General features: G+C 40.3%; 1 protein-coding gene across 1 annotated transcript in view; it reads right to left on the bottom strand.

Annotated features, from left to right (window-relative positions):
- MYO3B (myosin IIIB) overlaps window positions 1-27,646 on the bottom strand; it is a 416,196-nt gene that overhangs the window by 275,998 nt on the left and 112,552 nt on the right. Inside the window, exon 8 of the mRNA XM_061135386.1 lies at window positions 13,548-13,613. Within this exon, the coding sequence (XP_060991369.1) occupies window positions 13,548-13,613 (66 nt within the window). The remainder of the gene's footprint in view (window positions 1-13,547; window positions 13,614-27,646) is intronic.

Raw genomic sequence — 27,646 nt, forward strand, 5'->3', positions numbered from 1 at the left:
CTTTAACAAGTGGTGCTGGGAAAACTGGTCAACCACTTGTAAAAGAATGAAACTAGAGCACTTTCTAACACCATACACAAAAATAAACTCAAAATGGATTAAAGATCTAAATGTAAGACCAGAAACTATAAAACTCCTAGAGGAGAACATAGGCAAAACACTCTCCGACATGAAGCACAGCAGGATCCTCTATGACCCACCTCCCAGAATATTGGAAATAAAAGCAAAACTAAACAAATGGGACCTAATGAAACTTAAAAGCTTTTGCACTACAAAGGAAACTATAAGCAAGGTGAAAAGACAGCCCTCAGATTGGGAGAAAATAATAGCAAATGAAGAAACAGACAAAGGATTAATCTCAAAAATATACAAGCAACTCCTGCAGCTCAATTCCAGAAAAATAAATGACCCAATCAAAAAATGGGCCAAAGAACTAAATAGACATTTCTCCAAAGAAGACATACAGATGGCTAGCAAACACATGAAAAGATGCTCCACATCACTCATTATCAGAGAAATGCGAATCAAAACCACAATGAGGTACCATTACACGCCAGTCAGGATGGCTGCTATCCAAAAGTCTACAAGCAATAAATGCTGGAGAGGGTGTGGAGAAAAGGGAATCCCTCCTCCAGGGGATCTTCCCGACCCTGGGATTGAACCCAGGTCTCCCACATTGCAGGTAGATTTTTTACCATCTGAGCCACCAGGGAATTTTACTAGTTATACCAAATTAGGCATCCACCCTACTCTAGTATGATTTCATCTCAACTAATTACAGGTGCAATGTCCCTGTTTCCAAATAAGGTCACATTCTGAGTATGGAGGGTTGGGACTTCAGCATATGAAATTTTAGGGGCTCAATTCAACCCACATCATGGGATTATTAAGGCCAGGTTTTCTGTACCTGTGTGAGGAGGACTGCCTGAGTCTGAGAGTTTAAGTTTTGGGCCTCCACTGAAAGCAAGAATCCTCACTATTCACTAAAATATAGAGCCCTCTAAATAAAATTCTTCTTTCAAAAAGGCAATCAACAGTCCCTCACATAAAAAAATCAATTATGGGATATTTCCCCCCACTCATTAACATGGTATGATAGCTATATCACACACTTGATCAAGTTTCAAATCAAAATACTGAGGGGTCACCAGAAGTCACACACATACCTAAAAGGAGATGAAAGACCAAAAGAATCTATGATAACTTATTGTATTTAAAATCACTGTTATAAATTTTGAATCCACTTAAAAACAAACAAACAACAACAACAAAAACCAGCCCTTTCCTCATCACCCTCAAAGAGTGTGTCTGCTATTTTTAACCCTGCCAGAAATTATCAGTAGGCTGGAAGAATGTAGTACTATGACATGAGCCTTCATTTCCATTTCTAATTAAAATTCTTACTGATCCCGACCCAGATGTGCTTTTTTCACCACAGCCTGTGGAAACTTCACAATGGAAACTATAGTGGCCTGAGAATGGAGGAGCAAGCAGGCAAGAATCTGGAAGACCTTGGAAGAAGAACCTGGAAGACCATCACAGCCCTTGGGAGAAGACCCAGGAAGGGTGTCAACCAGGCCACTCCGTGTTCCCATCTTATCCTTACAATCTCATCTCTCCCAGCCCACAGGTCAGCCTTGGTGGGGGTCACAATTGGCTTTCCTCAAAATCCACTACCTGGATCTAGTTCCTGACTCCCTCACCTCTTGGCATCATTGTTGTAAGTTACAATATTCATCATGAGCACTTACATTTGCTGACCTTTCAGTCTGTACCTCACTTCTTTCAACACTCTATAAAGAACAAGATTGTGGATTACTACCTGTCTACATGCTCTTCACGTGCCATAAGGATAGCACCCTGGTACCGACCTGAGCCTGTGGCTGCCCTGTTCAAGGACTGCATTTCTTATCTTCCTTTGTAGCTAGATGTGGCTGCGTGATAAATTGCAGTTAACAATATATTGTATGGATTTGCCAGAAAGTCTTCTTCAAGAAAGGAACCTTTCATTTTTATCTCCTTCTATCTGCCCATAAATGTTGGAGCTGCAGCAGCCATCTTGGTCCATGAGGTGCCTTGGGAACGGAAACGACACTTAATGGGCACACAAGGGCAGGAGTCTGGGTGGGTGCCACGTGCCCCGCCAGACCAGCAGTACATGCAAGCAGTACATGTAACTCCCAGCTTACTTTATGTGAAAAGAAATAAAAATATACCTTATTTAAGCCACTGTTATTTGGGATTTTCTTTCACAGCAGACTTAATCTCAAGTGGTTAAGTACTAAGTAGAACTCCCACTTTACAGATAAGGAAACTGAGGCTCAGAGAGGTTAAGTAACCTGTTCAAGGTGAAAAATCTCAGTGGCAGTGCTAGACTACAACCTGATTTCAGGCCCTATGCTCTTAATCTCTCCAACATATGTTCTCTAAAAAGACCCTTCCCCATGCTGAAAACAGTGGCATCATGTTTAACTCTTCCCTCTCTGTAGCATTTGTCTCCTCCCATGGCTTCCCTGATAGCTCAGTTGGTAAAGAATCTGCCTGCGATGCAGGAGACCCTGGTTTGATTCCTGGGTTGGGAAGATCTGCTGGAGAAGGGATAGGCTACCCACTCCAGTATTCTTGGGCCTCCCTTGCGGCTCAGCTGGTAAAGAATCAGCCTGCAATGCAGGAGACCTGGTTTCGATCCCTGGGTTGGGAAGATCCCCTGGAGAAGGGAAAGTCTACCCATTCCAGTATTCAGTCCTGGAGAATTCCAAGGACTGTATGGTTCCTGGGGTGGCAAAGAGTCAGACATGACTGAAAAACTTTCACTTCACTTCATAGATAGGTGCCACGCACTGTGGGTTCTGCTCCCAGGGTCCTGGCAACAATTTCCTGTCCCACTGCTCCCTACTTATGTAGAAACACATGGCTGGCTGCAGCAGAAACTGAAGTGCTCAGCCTGTGCAAGGTATGCCCTGGGATGTTGGGGGAGCTAGGGTTGTCTGTGCTTCAAGCACTGTGACTCCTTCTAGGGCTGGTTCCCTCAGGCTGAGCCTGATGGGGCTGCACCCTTGAGAAGGGAGCTGAGGAGTGTTTGTGTGTGTGTGTGTGTGTGTGTGTGTGTGTGTGTGTGTGTGTCCTGAGCTGTGGAAGTCGGCGAGCTGAAGTCTAAATAAACAGAAGTTGGACAACAGATTCCAGAGGTGTCAAAAATGAGGAGGTCGTTGACACTTTCTTTTTTCCTAAACTAGAGGTTTCACACATTTATTACTGAACCTACTAGTACAGAGGCAAAGAAACAAAAAGAAAAATAATATCCCTCCCCCACCTCACAAAATGTCCAACTCTCCAGATAGTGGTGATGTTTTCATCTTGATGTGGTAAGAAGTGTATGCAAGTACATACAGATCCAGCTTGGTTCTTCTCCACAGCCTCCTGTTAGAGTTGTACCTGATTTTAAGACCAGTTTTCCTATTAGAATCCACTGGGGGATTGGACAGTTCTGCTTTTGTTTCTTGGCCAGGAATTACTTGATCCTGAAAGTCTTGTGAGAAGAACAGAATCAACCACACATCCCACAATGGCAGGGAAAAGGAGGGAGCCAGTGACACTTTCAAAAGGCAGTTTCAGAATGGTGATATGGCCAATTATGAAACATAAAAATAATAGCCACTGCGGGCTGGGCACAAATGCATAGGAAGCAAGTCTTCTTGGGGTTGAAATCCCAGCTCCACTCCTTAACAGCTGTGGTCTTGGGACATGGCCTCTTTTGACCTCATTTTCTATTAAATAGGGATAACATTAGAACTACTTTATAGGAATACGAGGATTAAGCAAAGTATATGATGTGTAGGTCATATCTGAATGGTCTAGTGGTTTTCCCTAATTTCTTCAATTTAAGTCTGAATCAAATCCCTTATGATTATATAGTGGAAGTGACAAATAGATTCAAGGGGTTAGATCTGAGAGAGTGCCTGAAGAACTATGGACAGAGGTTCATGACATTGTACACAGGCAGTGATCAAGACCATCCCCAAGAAAAAGAAATGCAAAAAGGCAAAATGGTTGTCTGAGAAGGCCTTACAAATAGCTGTGAAAAGAACAGAAGCAAAAGGCAAAGGAGAAAAGGAAAGATATACCCATTTGAATGCAGAGTTCCAAAGAATAGCAAGGAGAGATAAGATTTCCTCAGCGATCAATGCAAAGGAATAGAGGAAAAGAATAGAATGGGAAAATCTAGAGATCTCTTCAAGAAAATTAGAGATAATAAGGGAACATTTCATGCAAAGATGGGCACAGTAAAGGACAGAAATGGTATGGACCTAACAGAAGCAGAAGATATTAAGAAGAGGTGGAAAGAATACACAAAAGAACTGTACAAAAAAGATCTTCATGACCCAGATAATCACGATGGTGTGATCACAACCTAGAGCCAGACATCCTGGAATGTGAAGTCAAGTGGGCCTTAGGAAGCAACACTATGAACAAAGCCGATGGAGGTGATGGAATTCCAGTTGAGCTATTTCAAATCCTAAAAGATGATGCTGTGACAGTGCTGCACTCAATATGCCAGCAAATTTGGAAAAGTCAGCAGTGGCCACAGACTGGAAAAGGTCAGTTTTCATTCCAATCCCAAAGAAAGGCAATGCCAAAGAATGCTCAAACTACTGCACAGTTGCACTCATCTCACACGCTAGCAAAGTAATGCTCAAAATTCTCCAAGCCAGGCTTCAACAGTACATGAACCATGAACTTCCAGATGTTCAAACTGGATTTAGGAACCAGAGATGTTGGATCATCGAAAAAGCAAGAGAGTTCCAGAAAAATATCTACTTCTGTTTTAATGACTATGCCAAAGCCTTTGATTGTGTGGGCCACAACAAATTCTTGAAAATTCTTAAAGAGAAGGGAATACCAGACCACCTGACCTGCCTCTTGAGAAATCTGTATGCAGGTCAGGAAGCAACAATTAGAACTGGACATGGAACAACAGACTGGTTCCAAATAGAGAAATAAGTATGTCAAGGCTGTATATTGTCACCCTGCTTATTTAACTTCAATGTAGAGTACATCATTAGAAATGCTGGGCTGGATGAAGCACAAGCTGGAATCAAGATTGCTGGGAGAAATATCAATAACCTCAGATATGCAGGTGACACCACCCTTATGGCAGAAGATGAAGAAGAACTAAAGCTTTTCTTGATGAAAGTGAAAGAGGTGAGTGAAAAAGTTGGCTTAAAGCTCAACATTCAGAAAACTAAGATCATAGCATCTGGTCCCATCACTTCTTGGCAAATAGATGGAGAAACAGTGGAAACAGTGAGACTTTATTTTTTTGGGCTCCAGAATCACTGCAGATGGTGACTGCAGTCATGAAATTAAGATGCTTGCTCCTTGGAAGAAAATTTATGACCAACCTAGACAGCATATTAAAAAGCAGACACATTACTTTGTCAGCAAAGGTCCGTCTAGTCAAAGCTATGGTTTTTCCAGTAGTCATGTATGGATGTGAGAGTTGGACTATAAAGAAAGCCGAGTACAGCAAAGAATTGATGCTTCTGAACTATGGTGTTGGAGAAGACTCTTGAGAGTCCCTTGGACTGCAAGGAGATCCAACCAGTCTATCCTAAAGGAACTCAATCCTGAATATTCATTGGAAAAACTGATGCTGAAGCTGAAACTCCAATTCTTTGGCCACCTGAAGCATAGAACTGACTCATTGGAAAAGACCCTGACGGTGGGAAAGATTGAAGGCAGGAGAGAAGGGGAAAACAGAGGATACAATGGTTGGATGGCATCACTAACTCAATGGACATGAGTTCGAGTAAACTCAGGGAGTTGGCAATGAGAGGCCTGGCATGCTGCAGTCAATGGGGTGCAAAGAGTCGGACACGACTGATTGACTGAACTGACTGAACTGATGACGTGTAGGGAACAGAGCCTAGCATGAGTAAGAGCTATATATGTTAATTATTATAATTATCTGCCAGGTTCTACATATACATTATATAATGTAATCCTTACAGTAACCCTCTGAGACAGGTATTCTCAGCCCCAATTTGACAACTGAATACCAAGGATCAGAGAGGTTAAATACTTTCCCCAGGGTTACAGAGCTACTAAGTGACACTGCTGGATAGCGCACACTGCTCTCCAATGGCTGCCTCTTCTTGATGATGAGCCCAGCTGGACTTGGGGAAGGGCTGAAATGACAGGACATGGACAGATGTGTGAGCCATGCCACCATCTTTCCAGTTCTAGCCCAAGCACACAGCTCACTGCTGACTATCACTTGTCTATTTCAACTGCAGATTCTTTTTGATGTATGTTATGCAACTTAAGCATGTGTTTTCTTTTTTTGAATAAATTGTATAGATGGTACATTCAGACTAACCTTATCTAAAAGTCATCTAACATCAAAAAAAAAAAATCTACAAACAATAAGTGCTGGAGATAGCGTGGACAAAAGGGAATCCTCTTACACTGTGGTGGGAATGTAAATTAGTATAATCACTATGGAGAACAGTATGGAGGTTCCTTAAGAAACTAAAAATAGAGCTATCATATGATTCAGCAATCCCACACTTGGACAATACCTGAAGAAAACCATAATTTGAAAGGATGCGTGTACCTGGATGTTCACTGTGGCACTATTTACAATAGCCAGGACATGGAAACAACCTAAATATCCATCAGCAGGGGAACGGATAAAAGAGATGTAGTGTGTATGTGTGTGTGTGTGTGTGTGTGTATATACATACACACACACACACATACATACTCAGCCATAAAAAGGAATGAAATAATGCCATTTGCAGCAACATGTATGGATCTAGAGATTGTCATAGAGAGTGAAGTAAGTCAGAAAGAGAAAGACAAATATTGCATAGTATCGCTTATATGTGGATCTAGAAAAATAGTACAGATGAACTTATTCGCAAAGCAGAAATAGTCACGGATGTAGAAAAGAAACTTATGGTTACCAACAGAGAAGGTTAAGGGGTGGGACAAATTTGGAGACTGAAATTGATCTATATACACTACCTTAGGTGAGATGGACAATTGGTGAGAACACACTGTGCAGCACAGGGACCTCTACTCAGTGCTCTGTGGTGACGCAAATGGGAAGAGAATATAAGAAAGAGTATATGTAGTCTTTCACATATACATACATACAAGACTGAATCACTGGCATGAGTAAGAACTATATATGATATTATATACATATGTATATACCTGAATCACTTTGCTGTACAGCAGAAACTAACACATTACAAAGAAACTACACTCTAAAAAAATTAATTAAAAAAATTAAAATAAAAGTCACAACATAATGCGCCACAAGCACTAATATGAAATCTATGAACACGGTATGTTTCTCCATCTGTTTGTGTCCTCTTTGATTTCTTTCATCAGTGTTTTATAGTTTTCTATGTATAGGTCCTTTGTTTCTTTAGGTAGATATACTCCTAAGTATTTTATTCTTTTTGCTGCCATATGACCCAGCAATCCCACTTCTGGGCATACACACTGAGGAAACCAGATCTGAAAGAGACACGTGCACCCCAATGTTCATCGCAGCACTGTTTATAATAGCCAGGACATGGAAGCAACCTAGATGCCCATCAGCAGATGAATGGATAAGGAAGCTGTGGTACATATACACCATGGAATATTACTCAGCCATTAAAAAGAATTCATTTGAACCAGTCCTAATGAGATGGATGAAGCTGGAGCCCATTATACAGAGTGAAGTAAGCCAGAAAGATAAAGAACATTACAGCATACTGACATATGTATATGGAATTTAGAAAGGTGATAACGATAACCCTATATGCAGAACAGAAAAAGAGACACAGAAATACAGAACAGACTTTTGAACTTTGTGGGAGAATGTGAGGGTGGGATATTTCAAAAGAACAGCATGTATACTATCTATGGTGAAACAGATCACCAGCCCAGGAGGGATGCACGAGACAAGTGCTCCGGCCTGGTGCACTGGGAAGACCCGGAGGAATCGGGTGGAGAGGGAGGTGGGAGGGGGGATCGGGATTGGGAATACATGTAAATCCATGGCTGATTCATATCAATGTATGACAAAACCCACTGGAAAAAAATAATAATAATAATAAAAAAAAAATTAAAAAAAAAAAAAAAAAAAGAAATCTATGACATACGCTACAGACTTGGTCTCTTACAAGTTCTAAATGCATTTGTTGGGAATATGCTGACAAGAGTCTGGGGTACCTACTTTACTATGCCATTTGCTTATTTTGGATTAGGCTGAACTCCTCATTGCCACAGTTCCCAGGACAACAGTATATTTCAGGTATGTGCAGATACTACACTGTGTTTCAAACTTCAAGCCACACTAAGGTTTATACCATGAGAAAAGCAGATTTTATCAGCTGAGTTTACAGGTGGAGTATAAGTGAGATCAAATCAGGCCCTCGGTGTTTTTAAGATGATCTATTAGGTAATCTAAATTAGATGCTCTTCAGGGAGATACAACCTTGAAACACACAGCTTTATTCTTCTCATGAAGAGGAAAAAAAAAACTCAGTTTTTCAAAATGAGAAAGAAGTTGGGCTGCATTTATAAATATATTGATCAATATGTTTAGAGAGGACAGGACAATTGGGAGTTTTTTAAATTAGAATTTTTTTTAACTTCTCCATCAGTTTTTATTAATTCACTAATTCCCTATAGCTCAAGAGATGCTAATTAATTCAAGGAACCATAATGCTAATCATTGGCTAAATAAATCTAAAATGGAAAGAGTCTGTCACCAGAGATACCACTGCTCATTTTAATTAAAATTACCAATTTGTGAAGTAATATAAATAAAGGTTATTGTATCCTTCTACTCAGGCGGTATTAACCCTGTGCATAGCCACCTGAGAATCCATCAGGACTTAAAAAGCCAAGAATATTTGTGGAACCTTATCAGTCTCTGAGTTAGGATATTTATCATTCCAAGAGTGCTGTTCACTGATACTATAAAGCCATGTGGAATTAAGCTGCCTTGAAATGCAAAACAGAGAATGGTGAAGGGCTGAGAATTGTTGCCTTGAAGGGAGTACAATCAATGTCAAGAAATTAACCATTCCAAAATGATTACCTTTACAAACATTCAGGCCTAGAGAAAAGCAGATGTTCCAGGTCTGAGTTTCAATTTTTAAGGAATAAATTTATGCAAACACCCATTTGTTTTAGTAGTTTTGTAGTTCAGAGTGATCACACCTTGTTAACATTCAGTACAACTGCTTATAGCCATTTGAATGTCATTTGCAGGGATAGGAAAGGTTGCCTCAACATTTCATGACTACATGGCAGGCATGACCACGATGCTCACTCTGGGAAATAGACACACCTGCACACTTAGCTACTCAAGCCAGTCAGCCATGGAAAGAGGTGTGTGCGTGGGCAATCATGTGGTTCAAATCATCAATGAGTCTGAAGCCGAATAGTCATAGTACTCTTGGTGGATTTGCCCTTGACTAAGAGAAATCCATCTTTATTGTCTCACTAATCAGCTCAAAAGCCATTGATGATGAAGTCCTAAATCTAATTTATAATAAAACCCCAAAAATTTCTGAGGCAAAATGAAAAAGCACAGCTCACAGATACCTTTCGAACAAAGGTTGGTAAAGAATTTTCGTAGATTAGTCCAAAGACTTGACATTGGTTTGAACTAAAAAGAGAAGTGACGTCCTTTAGAACCAAAGAGAACCTGGTAAAGGAAAATTATTGTCATCTTATCAAAAGGCTACTTCTGAATGGAGCTTCCAGACAAAATAGACATCTGTCTGGGACTTCAACCAGATAACCTTGTTATGCAAATAGCTTTAGCCAAAGAGTAAAGGGCTGATAATGAAATCCCTACACAGCCAACCACACATTACAAAGGTGACAAAAAACATCAGGCAGGGTTCTAGCATGTGGATAAAAAGCAGTGCAGAATTTATGTGAGTATCATGTTTAATTTATCATAACTAAGCTGTCAGGAGTCATGCTTTGACAAATGCTTAACTAACACACATGAATGAATCAATCATCACTAACAACCAAAGGTTCAAAACCAAACAGGCTGATGTTTCCTTTCTTTTTTTTTAACCCTCAAAATAGGTTTACTAATAGGATGTCAGAATTTAAAATCTCTTCTACTGTCTCCAGATTAAGAAGAATGGTGGAAACACATCTAAAAACTCTAAGCTACTTCCTGGCACTTACAGCCTGCCTCTGCTCCCACCCCTGCACTTATTGCACTTGCTCGCTCGCTCTCTCTCTTTCTCTCTCTCTCTCTCTCTCACACACACACACACACACACATACACACACAGAGTCCCCTGTCTACATAGCTGTGATCACTGGGCTGCAGCCTGACCAATTCCTTCAGATCCCTGAAGCAACAATGAGAAGCCATGAGGTCCTTTGGTGAATGGTGCCATCATGGACCAAGAAAGACTTAAATTATTGAATTGATGCTGATATGGCTCAGCAGTTACATGAGAACCAGGTATTAAAGGTTTTAAAACTGTTAAAAAAATTTCCAGTCCTATTTATTCTTTAGAGAGAACTAGTTTAGTTTACTTTAAATCAAGGAACCGTGGCTCCACCCACAATGGGAATTGAAGAAATTATCTGGATAATTCAGGCTAAAAAAATTTACCAGATAACATTCTTCCCACCTCAGTTTTAGCAATAATGAAAAATTTATGATCGGAAGGTCTTAATCCTTCATAGTTTCCCTTTTCCTTCCCAAGATCAGTAAGGTAAGTATAAAAGTAAACCAAGGCTCTCTCTTTAAATAGACATTTCTAACCCAGTGAGTATCTTTGTTTACATTTAATTAGAGATTTGAATAAATAGAATGAAATAGAAAATTAAAATCGCATTTGGTAGGCTGGTTCCTAATAACCAAAGGGTAATATTTTGGAATCGTAAATAGTTTTCTACCTAAAGATACAAAATACAATAGTTCCTAATCTTGACAGTAATATTCCTAAAAAATTTGTAAAAGGAAAATTCATGGTTAAAGAATCTCAGATGTTACGGGGAAAATAGAATTGAGGGACTGAGGTCAGGAAAGAATCTATGAACACCTATAACATATAATATTTTCATTAATGAAATCAGTAAGGACAAATCATTAAATAAAGAGAATACTGATGACATTTTTCCATATCTTAAATTAGTAATAAAGCATACGATCACTTAATTTCTCTTTACCTTCACTGGTTCATTAGAACCTTTTCAGACTCTCCTCTGCCATTTCAATAAGATGCTTTTGCTCTGTAGCTGACGTATGCATACTAAAGGCATTGTTTTCTGTGTTGAGTCCTCCATTCTAGTACCAACACTTTTCTAAGACTAAAGCGATTCAGAATGAGCACATATAGAATTTTCAGGGTTGGGTAAGACTTAACCAGATTTAAATGGGAATATAATGGGATTTGCCATAAAGAATAATCAATAGTAGAGGGGGATTTCTATACTATATTTAATCCTGAAAGCCACAACCCTATCATCAATTACGTACCTTTATTCCCACATCTATCCATGAAATACTGTGCTTACTTTAAGAACACAAACATACTCTTGAAGCCAAACCTTTGGTGAGTAAGTCACATTTTAGAGGCATTTAGTGTTTGGTATAGGAAAGTGTTTTTTTGAGCATGTGATGTGGTTTTCTAGGTCAACAGCTTCGAGAAGGTCAGTCAAGGGCATCTGTGTGAAGCAATGGAATGAAAAGGAAAATCAACATCACGGGAAGCCTAACCACTGGATTTCTTTCTCTGGGGTCATCTGAAATGTGTTTCCAGCCACCAGGATGTCTGTAGCTCTCCAGTGCCTTCCACCTCTTCATTTGGCTTCCAAATATCAGGAAGTGGCTCTTCCTCTGCTCCTCTGAGAGCATCCTCCCTCCTGCTGTATCTGTTGTTCCTCTCAACACTGCCCACTATCACCAGCCTTGACTTGCAGCTACTTTTGCATCCTGCAGTCACTGCAGAATATCAGAGTGGGGACCAGAAGGACAAGAGAATATCATCTGTCCCCAGCCCTGAATTCCATGGTCACATTCCAACACAGCCTTCCTTAAAGTTGTGGAATTCTTGGAGTTCTTTACCCCTCCTCCCTTCTGAGGATGATAGCAAAAAGCTAGGAGAGATTGGCGGGACAAACAATTTCAGGGACCTTGAATTATGCTATATTTGAAATGAAAATGAAATACAGGTTCACAGCTCTTTAAACAAAACCCTCGGGGCCAGATATGTTTTAGAATTCAGAATTTTATCAAATTTTAGAAAAGCAAATCAGTGCATTTACTGTATGTTATATAACATCCCCAGCAGGATCTAGGGCAGCACACTGTAATCAAACACATTAATATATCTGTAGCAATTCACATGAATATTCACACTGAGTAGGACAAATAATGGCTATAAATAGCCTCACTTCAGTTTAGGTCATGTGTGCCACCAAATCAGTTCACATAAGGTCAGGGATTGTAGCTAAATGACTCAAATACAAAAACAACTTCCATTTTTCAGAGCTCTTTGGGTTTTGGAATTGTGAACAAGGGATTGTACTGTGCTTAAGGAAAGCGATCAAGAGACCCAGTTTGTTTCCTTGCAATGTCTTTGTGGAAGCTAAGTCTGCACATAGGCATCAGTTAGAGAAATTTGTGTTGATTCTTTCCTTCTTCCTGTTTATCAGCTATTTTGGTCATGTCTTTTCTCCTTCCATGACCCTTGAACCCCTTCTTTGATACACTAGATGCTGAGGGCACCTCTATAGCTTATAATTGCCTTGTCTAGATTCCTGCCCCCCACAGTTCACCAGGCCCCTTTACATAGACCCCTCCAACACTGAGCACCTTCCCCAGATTCAGGACTAGTGTGGTTTCTCTGTCAGGGGACAGCACTCAGTCCCCACCCTATTGGTGCTACTGTTGGCTCTGCTCCTGTCTTGGTCCCATGCAATACAGCCTAGTTCCTGCTAACACAGTTCCCACCAGTTACATTACCCATCAATTGGATTTTCATCTTGTTCTCCACACTCTGAGCCCTGGCTGGGGCTTCTCACCTTGGTGCCTCAGGCCCAAGATCTCACTTTGCCCCTCAATCATCTTGGAAGCTGGAGCCCTGCTCCTAGACCACAGATCCTAAAGCAAAGCCTAAATTCCAAGCTGCAAAATCTCTACTGAAGGCTACCACCTTCTGTCTCCTCTCTGGCTCAAGTGTGGGTGTCAGATGTTTATATGGAGTCCCCTCTCTTGTTAAACAAGACCCTTTGGCAATATTTTTCTCAGGACAGAGTAGTCAGATAAATGTGACACATATGATCAGGAGGACTGATTATAACCAAAAGTCAAATGGAATTCCGTATTTTTCAAATCTGCAGAGGCACCATCTATCATTACCAGAACAAATTCTGTGTCATGATGTGCTAGAAGGTATAACAATATCTAGCACCAAATCAATTCCACAGCTTGGATTTCTCCAATCACTGTCCAAGGCCTTGCTGGATGAACAATTTTTCATGGAAGAAATACTCACTGTGAAATGAAGTGGTTGAATTCTTCACACCATTTTTCTGGATGAAGTAAAGTAGGTGGAGGATTTCTGAAAAACAAAAACATTTTTTTCTTACAAAAAAATTGTTTTGTTAAAAGCAAAATATCAATTTATCTTTACTGATATTGTTCTAAATAGCTCTGATAAAATCTAGGCTTATTTATTTCTGGGTAGGAGTCATTTATCAGTGGTAAATTATGAAGTGCCAAACCCTATTCGTTTAGTGGCTTATTTCCATTGACTGAAGGCCTAGTATGTCCACAGCTTTCTGCAGGACCTCTGAGGGTTACACAGATCAGGAACGTTCCTCAGGGAGTGGACACTATCGAAGGGTGAGGCAAGCACATAGCCACTATAACTGAGAGCTGAGTATTATTGGCACCATAAGAAAGCTATAAGCCAAGTGCTATGGGCTTGAGGGAAGACTTTTAATTTTACAGGATTTTCAGATTATTATGATCCATTTGAATTAATTACATGATGTATTTAAAGTATACTTATAAATTCACTGGTCACATTTTTAAAATTTTTCCTATATGTCAACATTCACAATAGGCACCAGAGAAAGCAAAACAGCTAAGACAAGGTTCCAGACCCTGAGAAGTTCCTGGGTAGTGAAGAGGACAGACACCTAATGTAACTGGAGTTAGGTGTTCACCTAAGTACTGGAGGTCCCAAGAGAACTAGAGAACTGTGGAAAGACTCTGGTAACCAGAACACCTCGTGGTGAGAAGGCAGGAAAAGGAAAATGTCAAAACCCTGCATTTGGCTGAATATTTACCCGAAGAGAATCAATTTTAAAACAGAAGTGACATTACCTTTAATTGACAGGAATTTTTTTTCTAGCAGTAAGTGGAAATAGGGGCTTATGAGCAAGTCAAGTTCAGCAAATGAAGAAAGTTACATTTCTGCACACCTGAACGATGACTATAAATCTTAAACCCATTATATACCTTTGTTTTTTCTTGGGTTCTATCTGCTTCCTAAAGCCATAGCTTGCTCAGCTTCGATCAGCAAAGGAAGGGGGAGCAGCATGCATGATCAGAAACAAAAAATGTATCTGATAATGTGATAGTAAGCTGCCTCTCAATACCCTTCCTTTTCTCACCTCTTCTAATACAATTTTTATTCTGATACAATGCTGCCATATATATTTTTCCTGAGTTTCATGCAGCTAGATATGGCCATGTGACTGAGTTCTGGCCAAATTATATACTACTAAAATTGTTCTATGATATTTTTAGAAAGTTTTCTTAAAAAAGAAGAGACATGCTATCTTTTTTCTTCCCCCTTTCTGCTTTTTGGAACATGGATGTTATGACTGCACCATGAGCAGCCATTTTGTATGTGAAATGAAAATGTGAGCTATGAACTGAGTATGGCAAAGAGGAGGGATTCCCTGGCGACTCAGATGGTAAAGAGTCTGCCTGCAATGCAGGAGACCCGAGTTCAATCCCTCGGTTAGGAAGATCCCCTGGGAAAGGAGATGGCAACCCACTTCAGTATTCTTGCCTGGAAGAGCCCATGGACGGAGGAGACTGGGGGGCTACAGTCCATGGGGTCACAAAGAGTCAGACATGACTGAGCAACTTCACTTTCATGGCAAAGAAGATAGACAGGACATTGGATTCATGATGACATTTTAAAGCTGCCATACCAGCTCTAGATTGCTTCTGCCTAGTCTTCCTTAACAGGACAGAGAAATAACTTCCATCTTCTTTAAGCCTCATTTTATGTAATTAATTCTAATTGAGTTGATCATATTTCAGAGGATTACTCCATTATATTGTTAGAACATAATTTTATAAGTATATCACAAGCACAAAGATATGTGGAAGCATTAATAAAATGGCAACTTATCCAATCTCGGGAGTCCAGAAGACTTTAAAAAGAAAACAAATTTTAGCTAACCCTTGAAAATTGGTTGGAGTTTTTAAGAGAGAGGACAGGAAAGCTATCTCAGTTTTAGGAAATAAGATGTACCAAGTTACAGAAGTGTAAAAAGTCTGGTAGGTTCAAAGAACATAAATAATCTTTTGAGGCTAGACTATATGATTCTTTCAGGTTTGGGGAGAGAGTAGGTGGGAAGGATAAGGTGGGAAAGGAAGAATGATGAAAGAAACTATATGATTTCCCTGTTCTACATAACTAATTATTCTTCAGATCTTCTGATTTAGAAACCCAACGGAAAATTACCTGTGTACCCAGCTAGAAAGAGTAGCCATTGAAAAGTTGCCCCTCAGTTATTTTGGAGACTGCCTCTATCTCATTCATTTAACAATATTTGCCTTCAACTTTCCCTGGACTTCTTTACATAATAAAAATACCATCACATAACTTCTGCTTTAATACCAGCTTGGCTGAACTATTCTTACTGACTCTAGCTATTTGGAGATTATGCATCCACATGTCCTTCCAGTTCACCTCAGGGTAGCAACCTTAGTGAGCAGTTTACTCTAGATCATCTCTACAGTCCTTTCCACAGCTCAGACTTTCCCAATTCTGCTCAGGTTTCCTGCTTATTCTGCTCTCAGGGAGGTCAGTTCCACAGAGAAGAGTTGCTCAAGCAATTTACTGTCTATCAGACTTCATCCAGCTCCAAAGCCATTAACTGTGACCAATAAGTCACTGTAGGCACACTTGATTAAACCCTGGTAGGCTTGACCTTGGCCAGTCGAGCATGGAGGGACAAACCTCTGCCACAATTAGAGAGTGACCTCACAAGAGACAACTGGATAAATGGATGGAAGTGTCCATACTGGTGTGAAGAACACTGTCCCTTCCTATTTCCAGTCTGTCCCTCAGCAGGAACTATGAGCAGAAGTTACTGTTTATGTGTTGGCCTGAACCTCTGCAGCAGGACACAGAGGAACAGCAGGAAAACACCATTTGCCCAGGCTACCACCAACCCCTCATAGCTTAGTTGGTAAAGAATCTGTCTGCAATGCAGGAGACCCAGGTTCGATTCCTGGGTCAGAAAGATCCCCTGGAGAAGGAAATAGCAACCCACTCTAGTATTCTTGCCTGGAGAATCCCATGGTCAGAAAAGCCTGGCAGGCTACAGTCCATGAGATCACAAGAGTTGGACACGACTTAGTGACTAAACCACCACCACTACCACCAACAACCTATGATGGCCTCACATGAACTCCACACAAAGAAACACTTTCTCTGAGTTTGACATCACAGGAATTTAGTTTTAGAAAAGCTCATTTGACCTTGTAGATGCCCCATCTTTCCTGGAGTCCATCCATCATACTTAGGTTCAGTAAATTACTATCTGAGCATAATGAAAACTAAAAGGAATTTGAAGGCTTTACAGTACTTTGATTGCATTGGCAATGTAAATTTTCTTTCTCCTGATATGCAGAAAGAGCACCAAATAATAACAGTCCTGCCTTTTTGGCTCCTCTAAACACTACAGATGAAAGCTGCAACCCTGCCCAAAAGGGTCTCTCACCACAAGGAGAAATGCTTCATGTTCAGTGTGATAAGAATGTCAGAGCATAGCTGAGGTCAGCAGGCATCACTCATGTATGTGTATGGATGCTGAGAGCCTGTAGGATGTTTGAATGCTGAGTGGTTGAAAGGCCCATGAATCTGAATACCAAGTTCTCATTTGGATAATATTTATAAACATACCAAGGCAATGTAGAAAAGAGATTAGTCAGTAAAGGAAAATGACTATATTTGATTTGAGGTTCCCCTGCCTGGATTTTATTCCTGTGATTTGGACTCCAAATTCAATTTCTACAAAATAATCCCTGTATACAGACAGCATTAGAGCTACATGAGGCTAGCAGCAAGGGGTGATGCCCATTTTTGACATCATAATCCTAGATCTAGCAAATACGATGGAGATAGAGTTAACCTTCTTCCCCCAAAGCCTCTGTGGAACAAAATGATTTGCTGAACAGTCAGATTGAATTCATTTTAGTTCCTGAAATAGAGAAGCAGCTGATTGGAGGAAGGGGGGGCACCCAATCTCAGGACAACCAATCCAAATTTCATCTAGTGACCTGTGCCAAAGCATGACTCAAATGATAAGCTGGGTCAATTTGAGTCTCTTTAGAAGGTTTTCCCTTTATTTTTTATTTTTCACCTTGAATGGAAACAGAACAAAAGACAAACAAACAACAGGCAGTTTAGTAATAGGCTCGGAAGCTGAAAGATCCATGATGACAGGAGAGCACAATATACAAACTGGTTTTGGGAAGCAGATACTAGGAATAGGCAGGAAACTAGGGAATGAGGAGAAAGCAGCCCAGGTAAAGAGAAAAGAAATAAGCATCCCAGACCCCATGATGGGAGACCACGTAGGTTTTCCTTCAGTCCCTTTTGTGAGTCCTTCTCCCTCTGGTGCAACTACAATATATTAGTCCCAGCATTCTGTTCTCAGCTCTCTTCTCCTCCTATTCTAAACATTCACTGAGGGCTCACTATACATTAGCAACTTTCTAATCTATATTTCCTGCCTCAGTTTTTCCTCCATCTTTTCACTGGTGCATTCAACTATTTACTAGATGTTCCATTTTGATTTCCTAGGGGCACCTTAGAGTCAGCATGTTCAAAATCAAACTCATCATCTTCTAAATCTGCATTCTACCTGGTAGTTGAAGTCAGAAACTTGAGTTCAATGCTCTCCACTGACACCACCTCCAAGGTAAAAAAACAGAATAAGGGCTCCCCTTATTAAAGAAGTCCACATTCTAGTGCCTGGTGCCTATGAACATGTTACCTTCCATGGCAAAAGGGACTTTGCTGATGATTACAGTTAAGGACCTTGAGATGGAAGATTACCTTGGATTATCTGGATGAACTTAATTTAATCTCAGCTCCTTTAAAGCATAAAAGAGAGGCAGAAAGAAAGAAGCGGTAGGAAAGAATTGAAATGTGAAAGGTACTCTACTTGCCACTGATGGCCTTGAAGATGAGGAAAGAGAGCCACAAGTCAAGTGGACTTGTACTGCAGGTGGCCTCTGGAAGATGGGAATGGGACTCAGCTGCTACCCAGCAAATAAATGGGGATCTCAATTCTGCAAATACAAGAAACTGAATTCTGCTAACCTGAACAAACAAGGAAATCAATTCTCCCCGGGGCCTCCAGAAAGGGATGCAGCCCTGCTGACACCCTGATTTTAGCACAGTGAGATCCATGTCAGATTTCTAACAAATTTGTTATGACAGCAGTAGAAAACTAATATATCAATCAAGCACCAACATCTATCAATTCTGCTTCCTACATTTCTTTCTCATCACCCCATTCCCTCTTTCATGGCCTAGTTCAGTCACTTACCATCTCCATCAGCCTACTCCATAGCCTCCTTATTTTCCTCTCTCCCTCTGTATTCATCTCCCTCTAATCCATCTTGTACTTGGAAGCTAGAACTTCTTTATAACACACAAATATGATCTTGTTATTTTCTTCAAAATTCTATAGTAGGCCTACGTTGCCAGCATGATAAAATGTCAACTCTTTGGCATGATATACAGATGGCCACACCTGCCTATCTACTCAATCCCATCTCAAACCGCCTGCCTATCTCACCCAGCGCTGCAGTACTGTACTGTGCAGAACTTGAGCTCCTGAAGTCAGTCCTGTTCTCTCATGCCTTGGGGCCTTTGCACATGCCGTACCTTCAGTTGAGAATGTTCTTCCCAGTTTGTCCACCTAGTAGGCTCCTACCCACGCTTCATGTGTACCTAGCACAGCAGCACTCAGTAAATTTTTAATAAATGAATGACTACAGGAATGAATGCACATAAACACAGATATACTGTAAGTAACCCAAGAAATGACGCCAGGACAAAATATGACCTTGATTCCCAAAGTAGCAAAAACAAAACAAAAAAATCAAAGTAGCAGGAAAAAAAAAAAACTAGACAAATACGGAACAGTTCCTTTGGATGTGAGCAAATTCACAGTAAGCAGAGTTTGAGGAACAAAGGAGTCCCCTTAGGTAGTAACTTGATTAGGATTTGATAGTATAAACCTCATTTTCATCATTTGGGCTACCTTTGTAGTACCCAGGACCCTGAACATATTTGACTAAAGCTAGCAAATAAATCATCTGACTTCAGACAATGTCTATAATGCAGTTTAAATCACGATTTATTCCAGTTTCACATGTGGGGAAAAGCAGCTTAAAACAAGGAATTTTCTTAAAAATGTCCAAGTAAAAAGTGGAAGGCTGCTGCTGCTGCTGCTGCTAAGTCGCTTCAGTCATGTCCGACTCTGTGTGATCCCAGAGACGGCAGCCCACCAGGCTCCCCCGTCCCTGGGATTCTCCAGGCAAGAACACTGGAGTGGGTTGCCATTTCCTTCTCCAGTGCATGAAAGTGAAAAGTGAAAGTGAAGTCGCTCAGTCGTGTCCAACTCTTAGGGACCCCACCAACTGCAGCCCACCAGGAGGTTTCTCTGTCCATGGGATTTTCCAGGCAAGAGTACTGGAGTGGGTTGCCATTGCCTTCTCCAAAAGTGGAAGGATCAGGTTTCAAATAGGTGTTTCTGTCTCCAGTGTCCACACACCTCACTGTTCCCTGTATTTCATCTCATAAAGAGTCCATTACTTTAAAAGATGAATTAAGAGAACATATATGCAAAAAATGACAGAAAAACAATTAGCAAGCAATACCTCTAGAAGGTGTAAAATGAAGTCGCCAAATATTAAAGCCATTCATCAAGAACATACTGAGTAAAGGATTTATCAATAAGACTAAGTTAATTAAGAAAGACTACCTGGAAGTTGTCAATTTGAGGCAGATCCTATAAAGAATATATCAACCAGATGGTAGGAGGGGAAAGGTTATTTAAGGAAAGGGAAGGAGAGAGAGAATAAGCAGAGGAAGATACAAAGATTGAAGTATAATAGTTAATAGTCATTAATATACAGTTAAATAAACACAGGAGTGTGCTAAAAAGCTATTCTATTTCCTTACTAATAAAAGCAATAAAGCAAGACATTTGAGAACAATGAATTATTCTGAGTATTAACCACAGAGACAGAGCTGCCACTCCGACACCTACTGCTAGGTTCACTAATGAGGGGGAATGATTAGGTCTGTGCCCATGTCTCCCCTCAGGATCACCACCTAGCTCCAACCAAAGTGGTTGCTTTTTGTCCTAAGTCATATCTTCCCTGTTCAGAATTATTTTAAAGTTTTTATATTTAATTGTAATACATGATTCCATCGTAATATTAAAAAATTCTCCAGGGATAGAGAAAGCAAAGAGTATAATACCTCTTCACTACCACCCCTAATCCCAGTCTCCTCCCTGTGTCAGTATGGCTTGTATTTTCTCTGTTTTTTTTTTTTTCACTTTTAAGTATTTGCTATAATATATAATATATATAGTTTTGCTGTACTATAAATTATAATATAATAAATTAAATTTATATTACTATTTACAATATATTTATAGTTGAGGACTGTAGAAATGAAATTATATTCTACGCATTAAGTGTCCCGGTCCCTATATTTCCCATTCAGTAACAAGACTTAAAGACAATCCCAGACCAACATCATACTCAAATAGTATTCCCCAACATGTGCATACAATAGTTTAGCCATTCATTCACTGATGGATATTCAGGCTGTTTTAATTTTTTCCATAGAAAAAATAAAGATAGAAGAAGACTGAAATGGTTTACATATGCCATTATGTGATTTCTAACTTTTAAAAAGTTTCTTAGGCGGTGGACACCTCTTGTCAGTGAACATTTAGGATCCTGCCATATATTTCAAATGTAGAGAGAGCAGGTGCTGACTACCTCATTTTCTCAAAGTGACCAGTGAGCAATTGTAGAGCAGAAGAGAAAGTGACAACCCAAAGGCCTATAGGGTTGTGAAGAGTTGTGAAGGTTGTGAAGCACCCCTTGGTTACCACCAATTAAATATTAATATGCTGTCAATGGGAACTTTGAGTTATTCAACTCCATCAATGTCAGACCAAGAACGCTACTACTGAGGTCCCCTCTGCCACTTGCAGGCATCTGCGCCCTGGTTTGGACAGTGGATATCTCTGGGTAATTATCTTGACACACAGGACATAGACCAAGATTTATTAAAAATACACATGTAATTCTGCTAAAGAGGAATCATCTGAAAAAATTAAATAGCTACAGCTATATCTTTAAAACCAGAAAAGAGATACATGAAAATGACATAGAAATCAGAAATACAATGCCATGTGCTAAAACCTCAGTAAATGTGAAAGACCGGTTCAGCCTGGAAAGGACTCCATTCATGCAGAATGCTAACTCCACAGTGAAGGCAGCTCCATCAGGGTCAGTCCTTTGAAGGAGGGAGAAGGAGGAGGGAAGAGGTTTTCAAGGACAACACTAGATGGATGGGAAGGTGTCTGGAAAGAAGTAAATGTACAAAAGGAAAAATACCGTTACTCCACCCTTTAAGTTCTCAACTGGGGCCCCTGTGGCAAAGGACAGACAACAAGAGAAAAGCAGATAAATATGTTTTAATATAAGTTTTACATGCATGGGAGCCTTCATAAGTAAATGAAGATCCAAAGAAACACTTAAACCTGAGCATGTGAAAGAGTAGAGAATCTTGGAAAGACATGATGGGACAAAGAGTATGAGTAAGTGTGGTGAACTGGGGAAATTTAGCAAGGCCTGTTCACTCAGGTCCTCTCTGTGTCCACTGTCTTGGTCTTTTGCAGTAAGGATGCTTCTTTCCTTTGGGTATAGGGAGGGCATCTCTCACAAGAGGATTTTATAAATTGCTTCTAGGGATGGTCAGAAAGTCCTTCCTGCACATGCCACTTCTCAAATTCCTTCAACCTGAAATATTCAATATGCCAAGGTCCCATATTCAAGGGTAGCATGTCTTGAATTGTGTCACAAAAACTAAATGAGTCTAAGTCACATCTCAGCCTTGTATCACCATTGTCTAAGAAAGTAGAGATTTTATGATTAATACCTATGATAATGTTTTCTACACTACTTGATAAAGTTACTAAAAGTAGTGAGGAGAAAAGCAAAAATTTGTACTTAAACCTCAACCTTGTTGATTCCTCTTTTTTTCTGCTTCTTAATAACCTAATTTGATTTTGCCCCTTAAACAACACTGCTGGCAATGTTAAGCTAAAATATTTAAAATGTAAAGTTACCACATCAAATCACATGGCCCATAATAAACCCATTTGCAACCATTTACCATCAGTAAGTGACAAGATGGTCATTTCCTCTGGCTTTAAGCTCAGCAAGAATCTGTTTCAAAGATCATCTCAGAATCCCAAAATTGCATTACGTTTCTCATGTCAAGCCTAAGCCTGAGATGGAATGTGTTACTGAGCTTTATCAATCTTTGGCCACTATACCACATTTCAAATGTTCACAGAATGCATTTTCTCATTCTCTCTAAAGCACACTGGGGTACCTTTCCCTCATTTGTACTTTCACTATGTAAACACACAGGATACATAGGCAACTCAGTCACGCATGCAGAGTGCCAGGGAAAGTCAAGGACAATAGAAAGTGCTATGTCAAGTGGTGTGTAGCTCACTGTCTGAGCCAATATGGTCACTTGCTGACATCCTTTCTTCAATCTGCTCCTTCAACAAGAACTCAGCAACTCCATCATATTCAACTGTTAAAGTCCAGTGTGTGGAGAATATGACCTTGCCCAACAGCTGGCTAATGACCCATTTCCTCTGTGATCCTTTATGCAGAGAGTGAGCCACAAGTCTTTTTTTTTTTTTTTAAAAAGCACAGTTTTCAGGGTGATGATTTATTAATTTATGATTTTAAAGAGATGTGTTTCAAACAGGTGACACTGTTTTCTAAATGTTTTCCTTATCCTCAAATTCTGGACTGTTTATATGGGTTCTGTGGGATTGTACTCGTTGAAGGGGATCACTAATGGTGTGTCAAAGCATTTTGGAGGTATAGAATCACTCTCAAGTTAGGTTAGTGTTTTAAGAAAAAACGATGTCTGGTCAGATGAAAGTCATAGTGATGAGCTAGAAGGTCAGGGGACAGGCAAAGCTAAACAACATGCGCTAGACATGCTATGCTTTCCTGGTGCATCCATTTTTCTGGCAATAAGTTATTTAAAATTGCTTTATGCAAAAAAATCATTGGTGCAGACAATAAAAAGTAGGACTTCTCCCTGCCTGCATTCTGAACTAATTGAAAGACAAGAAAAAGTCAGCAGATTGAGTCCAAAATGATACCTTTATTACTGATAAAGTTGATCTCAGAGAATGTGGCTTTTACCTGAAGAAAATAGTTTCTAAGACTGAAAGACAGAGTTAGACAGACTTAACCAGCTGGTCTTGGGCCCAGGGCTGGGCCACCACAGGCCTCTCACTCAGAGGCAGAGCTTTGGCCGAGTGCAGGCTGCAGAACCATCCTCTAGTGCAGGCTGACTTGCAAAAGGAAGAGAAGGGACAGAGCTGGGGTCTATACGTCCAGTGCCTCCACAAACTCCTCATCTGCATACAGCACTTCTGACCCTCTAGGCTCTGTCAATTTGGGTCCAATTAGAAGACAGGAAAACCACTAGTAATTTGAATGCAGAAAATTTAATATAAAGAATTAATATGTGAATCAAGAATTTCCAGATGTTCAAGCTGAATTTAGGAAAGGCAGAGGAACCAGAGATCAAATTGCCAACATCCACTGGATCATAGAAAAAGCAACAGAATTCTAGAAAAATGCCTACTTCTGCTTCATTGACTATGCTAAAGCCTTTGACTTTGGATCACAACAAACTGTGGAAAATTCTTAAAGATATGGGAACAGCCTCACTGCCTCCTGAGAAATCTGTATGGAGATCAAGAAGCAACAGAACCAGACATGTAATAACAGACTGGTTTCAAATTAGGAAAGGAGTACGTCAAGGCTGTATATTGTCACCCTGCTTATCTAACTTACATGCAGTGTACATCATGTGAAATGCTGGGCTGGATGAAACACAAGCTGGAATCAAGATTGCCAAGAGAAATATCAATAACTTAGATATGCATATGACACCAGCCTTATGGCAGAAAGCAAAGAAGAACTAAAGAGCCTCCTGATAAAAGTGAAAAGAGGAGAATGGAAAAGTTGGTTTAAAATTCAACATTCAAAAAATAAATAAATAAATAAAAGTCAACATTCAGAAAAGCTAAGATCATGGCATTTGATCCCATCATTTCATTGCAAACAGATGGGGAAACAGTGGACACAGTGAGAAACTTTATCTTTGGGGGCTCCAAAATGACTGCAGATGGTGACTGCAGCCATGAAATTAAAAGATGCTTGTTCCTCGGAAGAAAAGCTATGACCAACCTAGACAGCATATTAAAAAGCAGAGACATTATTTTGCCAACAAAGGTCCATATAGTCAAAGTTATGGTTTTTCGAGTAGTCATGCAGGATGTGAGAGCTGGACCATAAAGAAAAACTGAGAGCAGAAGAATTGATGCTTTTGAACTGTGGTGTTGGAGAAGACGCTTGGGGTCCCTTGGACTGCAACGAGATCAAACCAATCAGTCCGAAAGGAGATCAGTCCCAAATATTCATTGGAAAGACTGATGCTGAAGCTGAAACTCTAATCCTTTGACCACCTGATGTGAAAAACTGACTCATTTGAAAAGACCATGATGCTGGGAAAGATGGAAGGCTGGAGAAGAAGGGGACAACACAAGATGAGATCATTGGATGGCATTGCCAACTCAATGGACATGAGTTTGAGCAAGCTCTGGGTGTTGGTGATGGACCGGGAAGCCTGGCGTGCTTCAGTCCATGGGGTTGCAAAGAGTCGGACACGACTGAGTGACTAAACTATACTGAATAGTGGATTAGATACTAAGGAGTGAAGAGAACTCTAGCAAGAGCAGACATGGGAGCAGCTACTATGTCTAGATGAAACAGAACATCCCAAGAAGAAACTAACTTGTAAGAGCCCTTGCCCCCAAGGCTGAGACTCTGATCTCATTGGAAAAGATGTGATTGTGGTCCATGGTGGGTGAAGTTCTCAGAGGTGAGACAAGCCAGGGCTGGCAAACAGGAAACCACGTGCCTGGTGCCTGAGACTCACCAGGAAGCTGCCTAGTGAGTTCTGGTAAAACTTACTGGAGGGTGAACACCACTGGGTGTCCCAAACACCACTGAGGGTCAAAGGATACAGAAGCAAGAAGGAAAAGCTACCCTGAAACCAGGAAGAGGGCCCTTTCCTCTGGCAGTGGCCTTCTGGTGCCCTCTACTGACAAAGCTTAACTCCTACCATATGGCAAAAGAGAAATGTTTGAGTACACTCCAGTATCACAAAGCAGGGGAAAGAAGGGAAAATTTGGAGCTGAAAGGCACTAAATTAATAACTGGCACAGGAAAGAATTGAATGAGAAAAACAGAGAGAGGCTAGGAGTTTTACAGTGTTTTGCTTTTTTTTTTGTTTTGTTTTTTAAGATGAAACACCAGATTTTAAGAAATCTCTATTTCACGGTGGGGAGAGAAGAATTAGGAGTTTTGGGGTTAGTATATGCAAACTGGTATATACAGAATGAATAAACAACAAAGTCCTACTCTATAGCACAGGAAACTATATTCAAAATTGTTATAAACCATAATGGAAAAGAATATGAAAAAAATATATCTGTCTACATATCTATATACCTGAGTCACTTTGCTATACAGAAGAAATTAGCACAATATTGTAAATCAACTATACTTCAATAAAATACTTTTTTAAAAAGAAATTTGTATTTCATGCTTGGAGTAGGTAACTTCCAACCATGATCAACTGAATGAGTCTAGCCTTCTCTGCCTTAAGAGCACTTGCTGAATATATTTAAGAGGTAATGAAGAGATAATGGAAAACTTCTTCATTCCCCACTTAAAAATTTTGTTTTGTCATGGTGCATCAAATTTCCTCATTAAGACTCATTGCTTTCTATCCCAGAAGTTCCTTATTGAAATAGGAATATTCTGGGGAGCATCCTATTGTAAAACTTTATTGCCCAAAACTTTTCTTGAGATAAAAGGCAGACAAGAATAAAAACTTAGAAAAAGAGACTCAGCAACGATCCGTGAGGGGACAGGACCACAGACAAAGACTTAATCTCTTTTGTGATTTTTCCATTTCTATGATTCCAACTTTGTGTGAGCTGAAAAGTGAAGAGTCAGGTGGCATGACACCTCTTGCTACTTTCCTGTCTCTCTGCCTCTAAAATGCCTCCCAGCACAGAAAAGAAAAGGCATCAGTGAAAGTCAGTGTGGTTCACAATGCCCAGGATCATGGTCACAGAGAGGAACTCCTCTTCCTTCTGGGATTTCTTTCCAACTCAACAGTCACTAGCACTCTGTGTGGAATGGGCAGAGGGGAGCTGATAATTGTTCTTTCCTCACCCCCTTCCCATTCTCTCAAGCCCATTCAGGAATCCAGGACTTTGCCTTAAGCTGGATCACTTTTTCTGCACTGTCTAATATTATTTCTGGGGAATCCTTAATTTCTTGAGAGCTTATTATGTATTATAAGCCCTGTGCTAAGAATTCACTTATTTAATCCTCACATAAACTCTCTGAATCAGGTTATACAATGCTCTGTTTTAGAGAGGAAAAAATCAAGGGTGAGAGCAGTTTGCTGCTGCTGCTGCTAAGTCGCTTCAGTCATGTCCGACTCTGTACGACCCCATAGACGGCAGCCCACCAAGTGCCCCCGTCCCTGGGATTCTCCAGGCAAGACCACTGGAGTGGGTTGCCATTTCCTTCTCCAGTGCACGAAAGTGAAAAGTGAAAGTGAAGTCGCTCAGTCATGTCTGACTCTTAGCGACCCCATGGACTGCAGCCTACCAGGCTCCTCCGTCCATGGGATTTTCCAGGCAAGAGTACTGGAGTGGGGTGCCATTGCCTTCTCCGGAGAGCAGCTTAGAAGCTGGTAATGGTGTGGCCAGGCTTCCTGTGCAGGCAGCCTGATCCTGAAGAACACAATTACAACTGCTTCCCCACTTGGGAATTCCTTTTGGTTAATCAGGCACCACAGTATCTTTAGATTCTGCCAGAGCAAATTATGTCCTATTAATACAGGAATATGGGTCTGATTTAATCAGCCACTTGCCTTTCTGACATCCCATCAAC

This window comes from Dama dama, chromosome 33, assembly GCF_033118175.1.
Source record: "Dama dama isolate Ldn47 chromosome 33, ASM3311817v1, whole genome shotgun sequence".
NCBI lineage: Eukaryota > Metazoa > Chordata > Mammalia > Artiodactyla > Cervidae > Dama > Dama dama.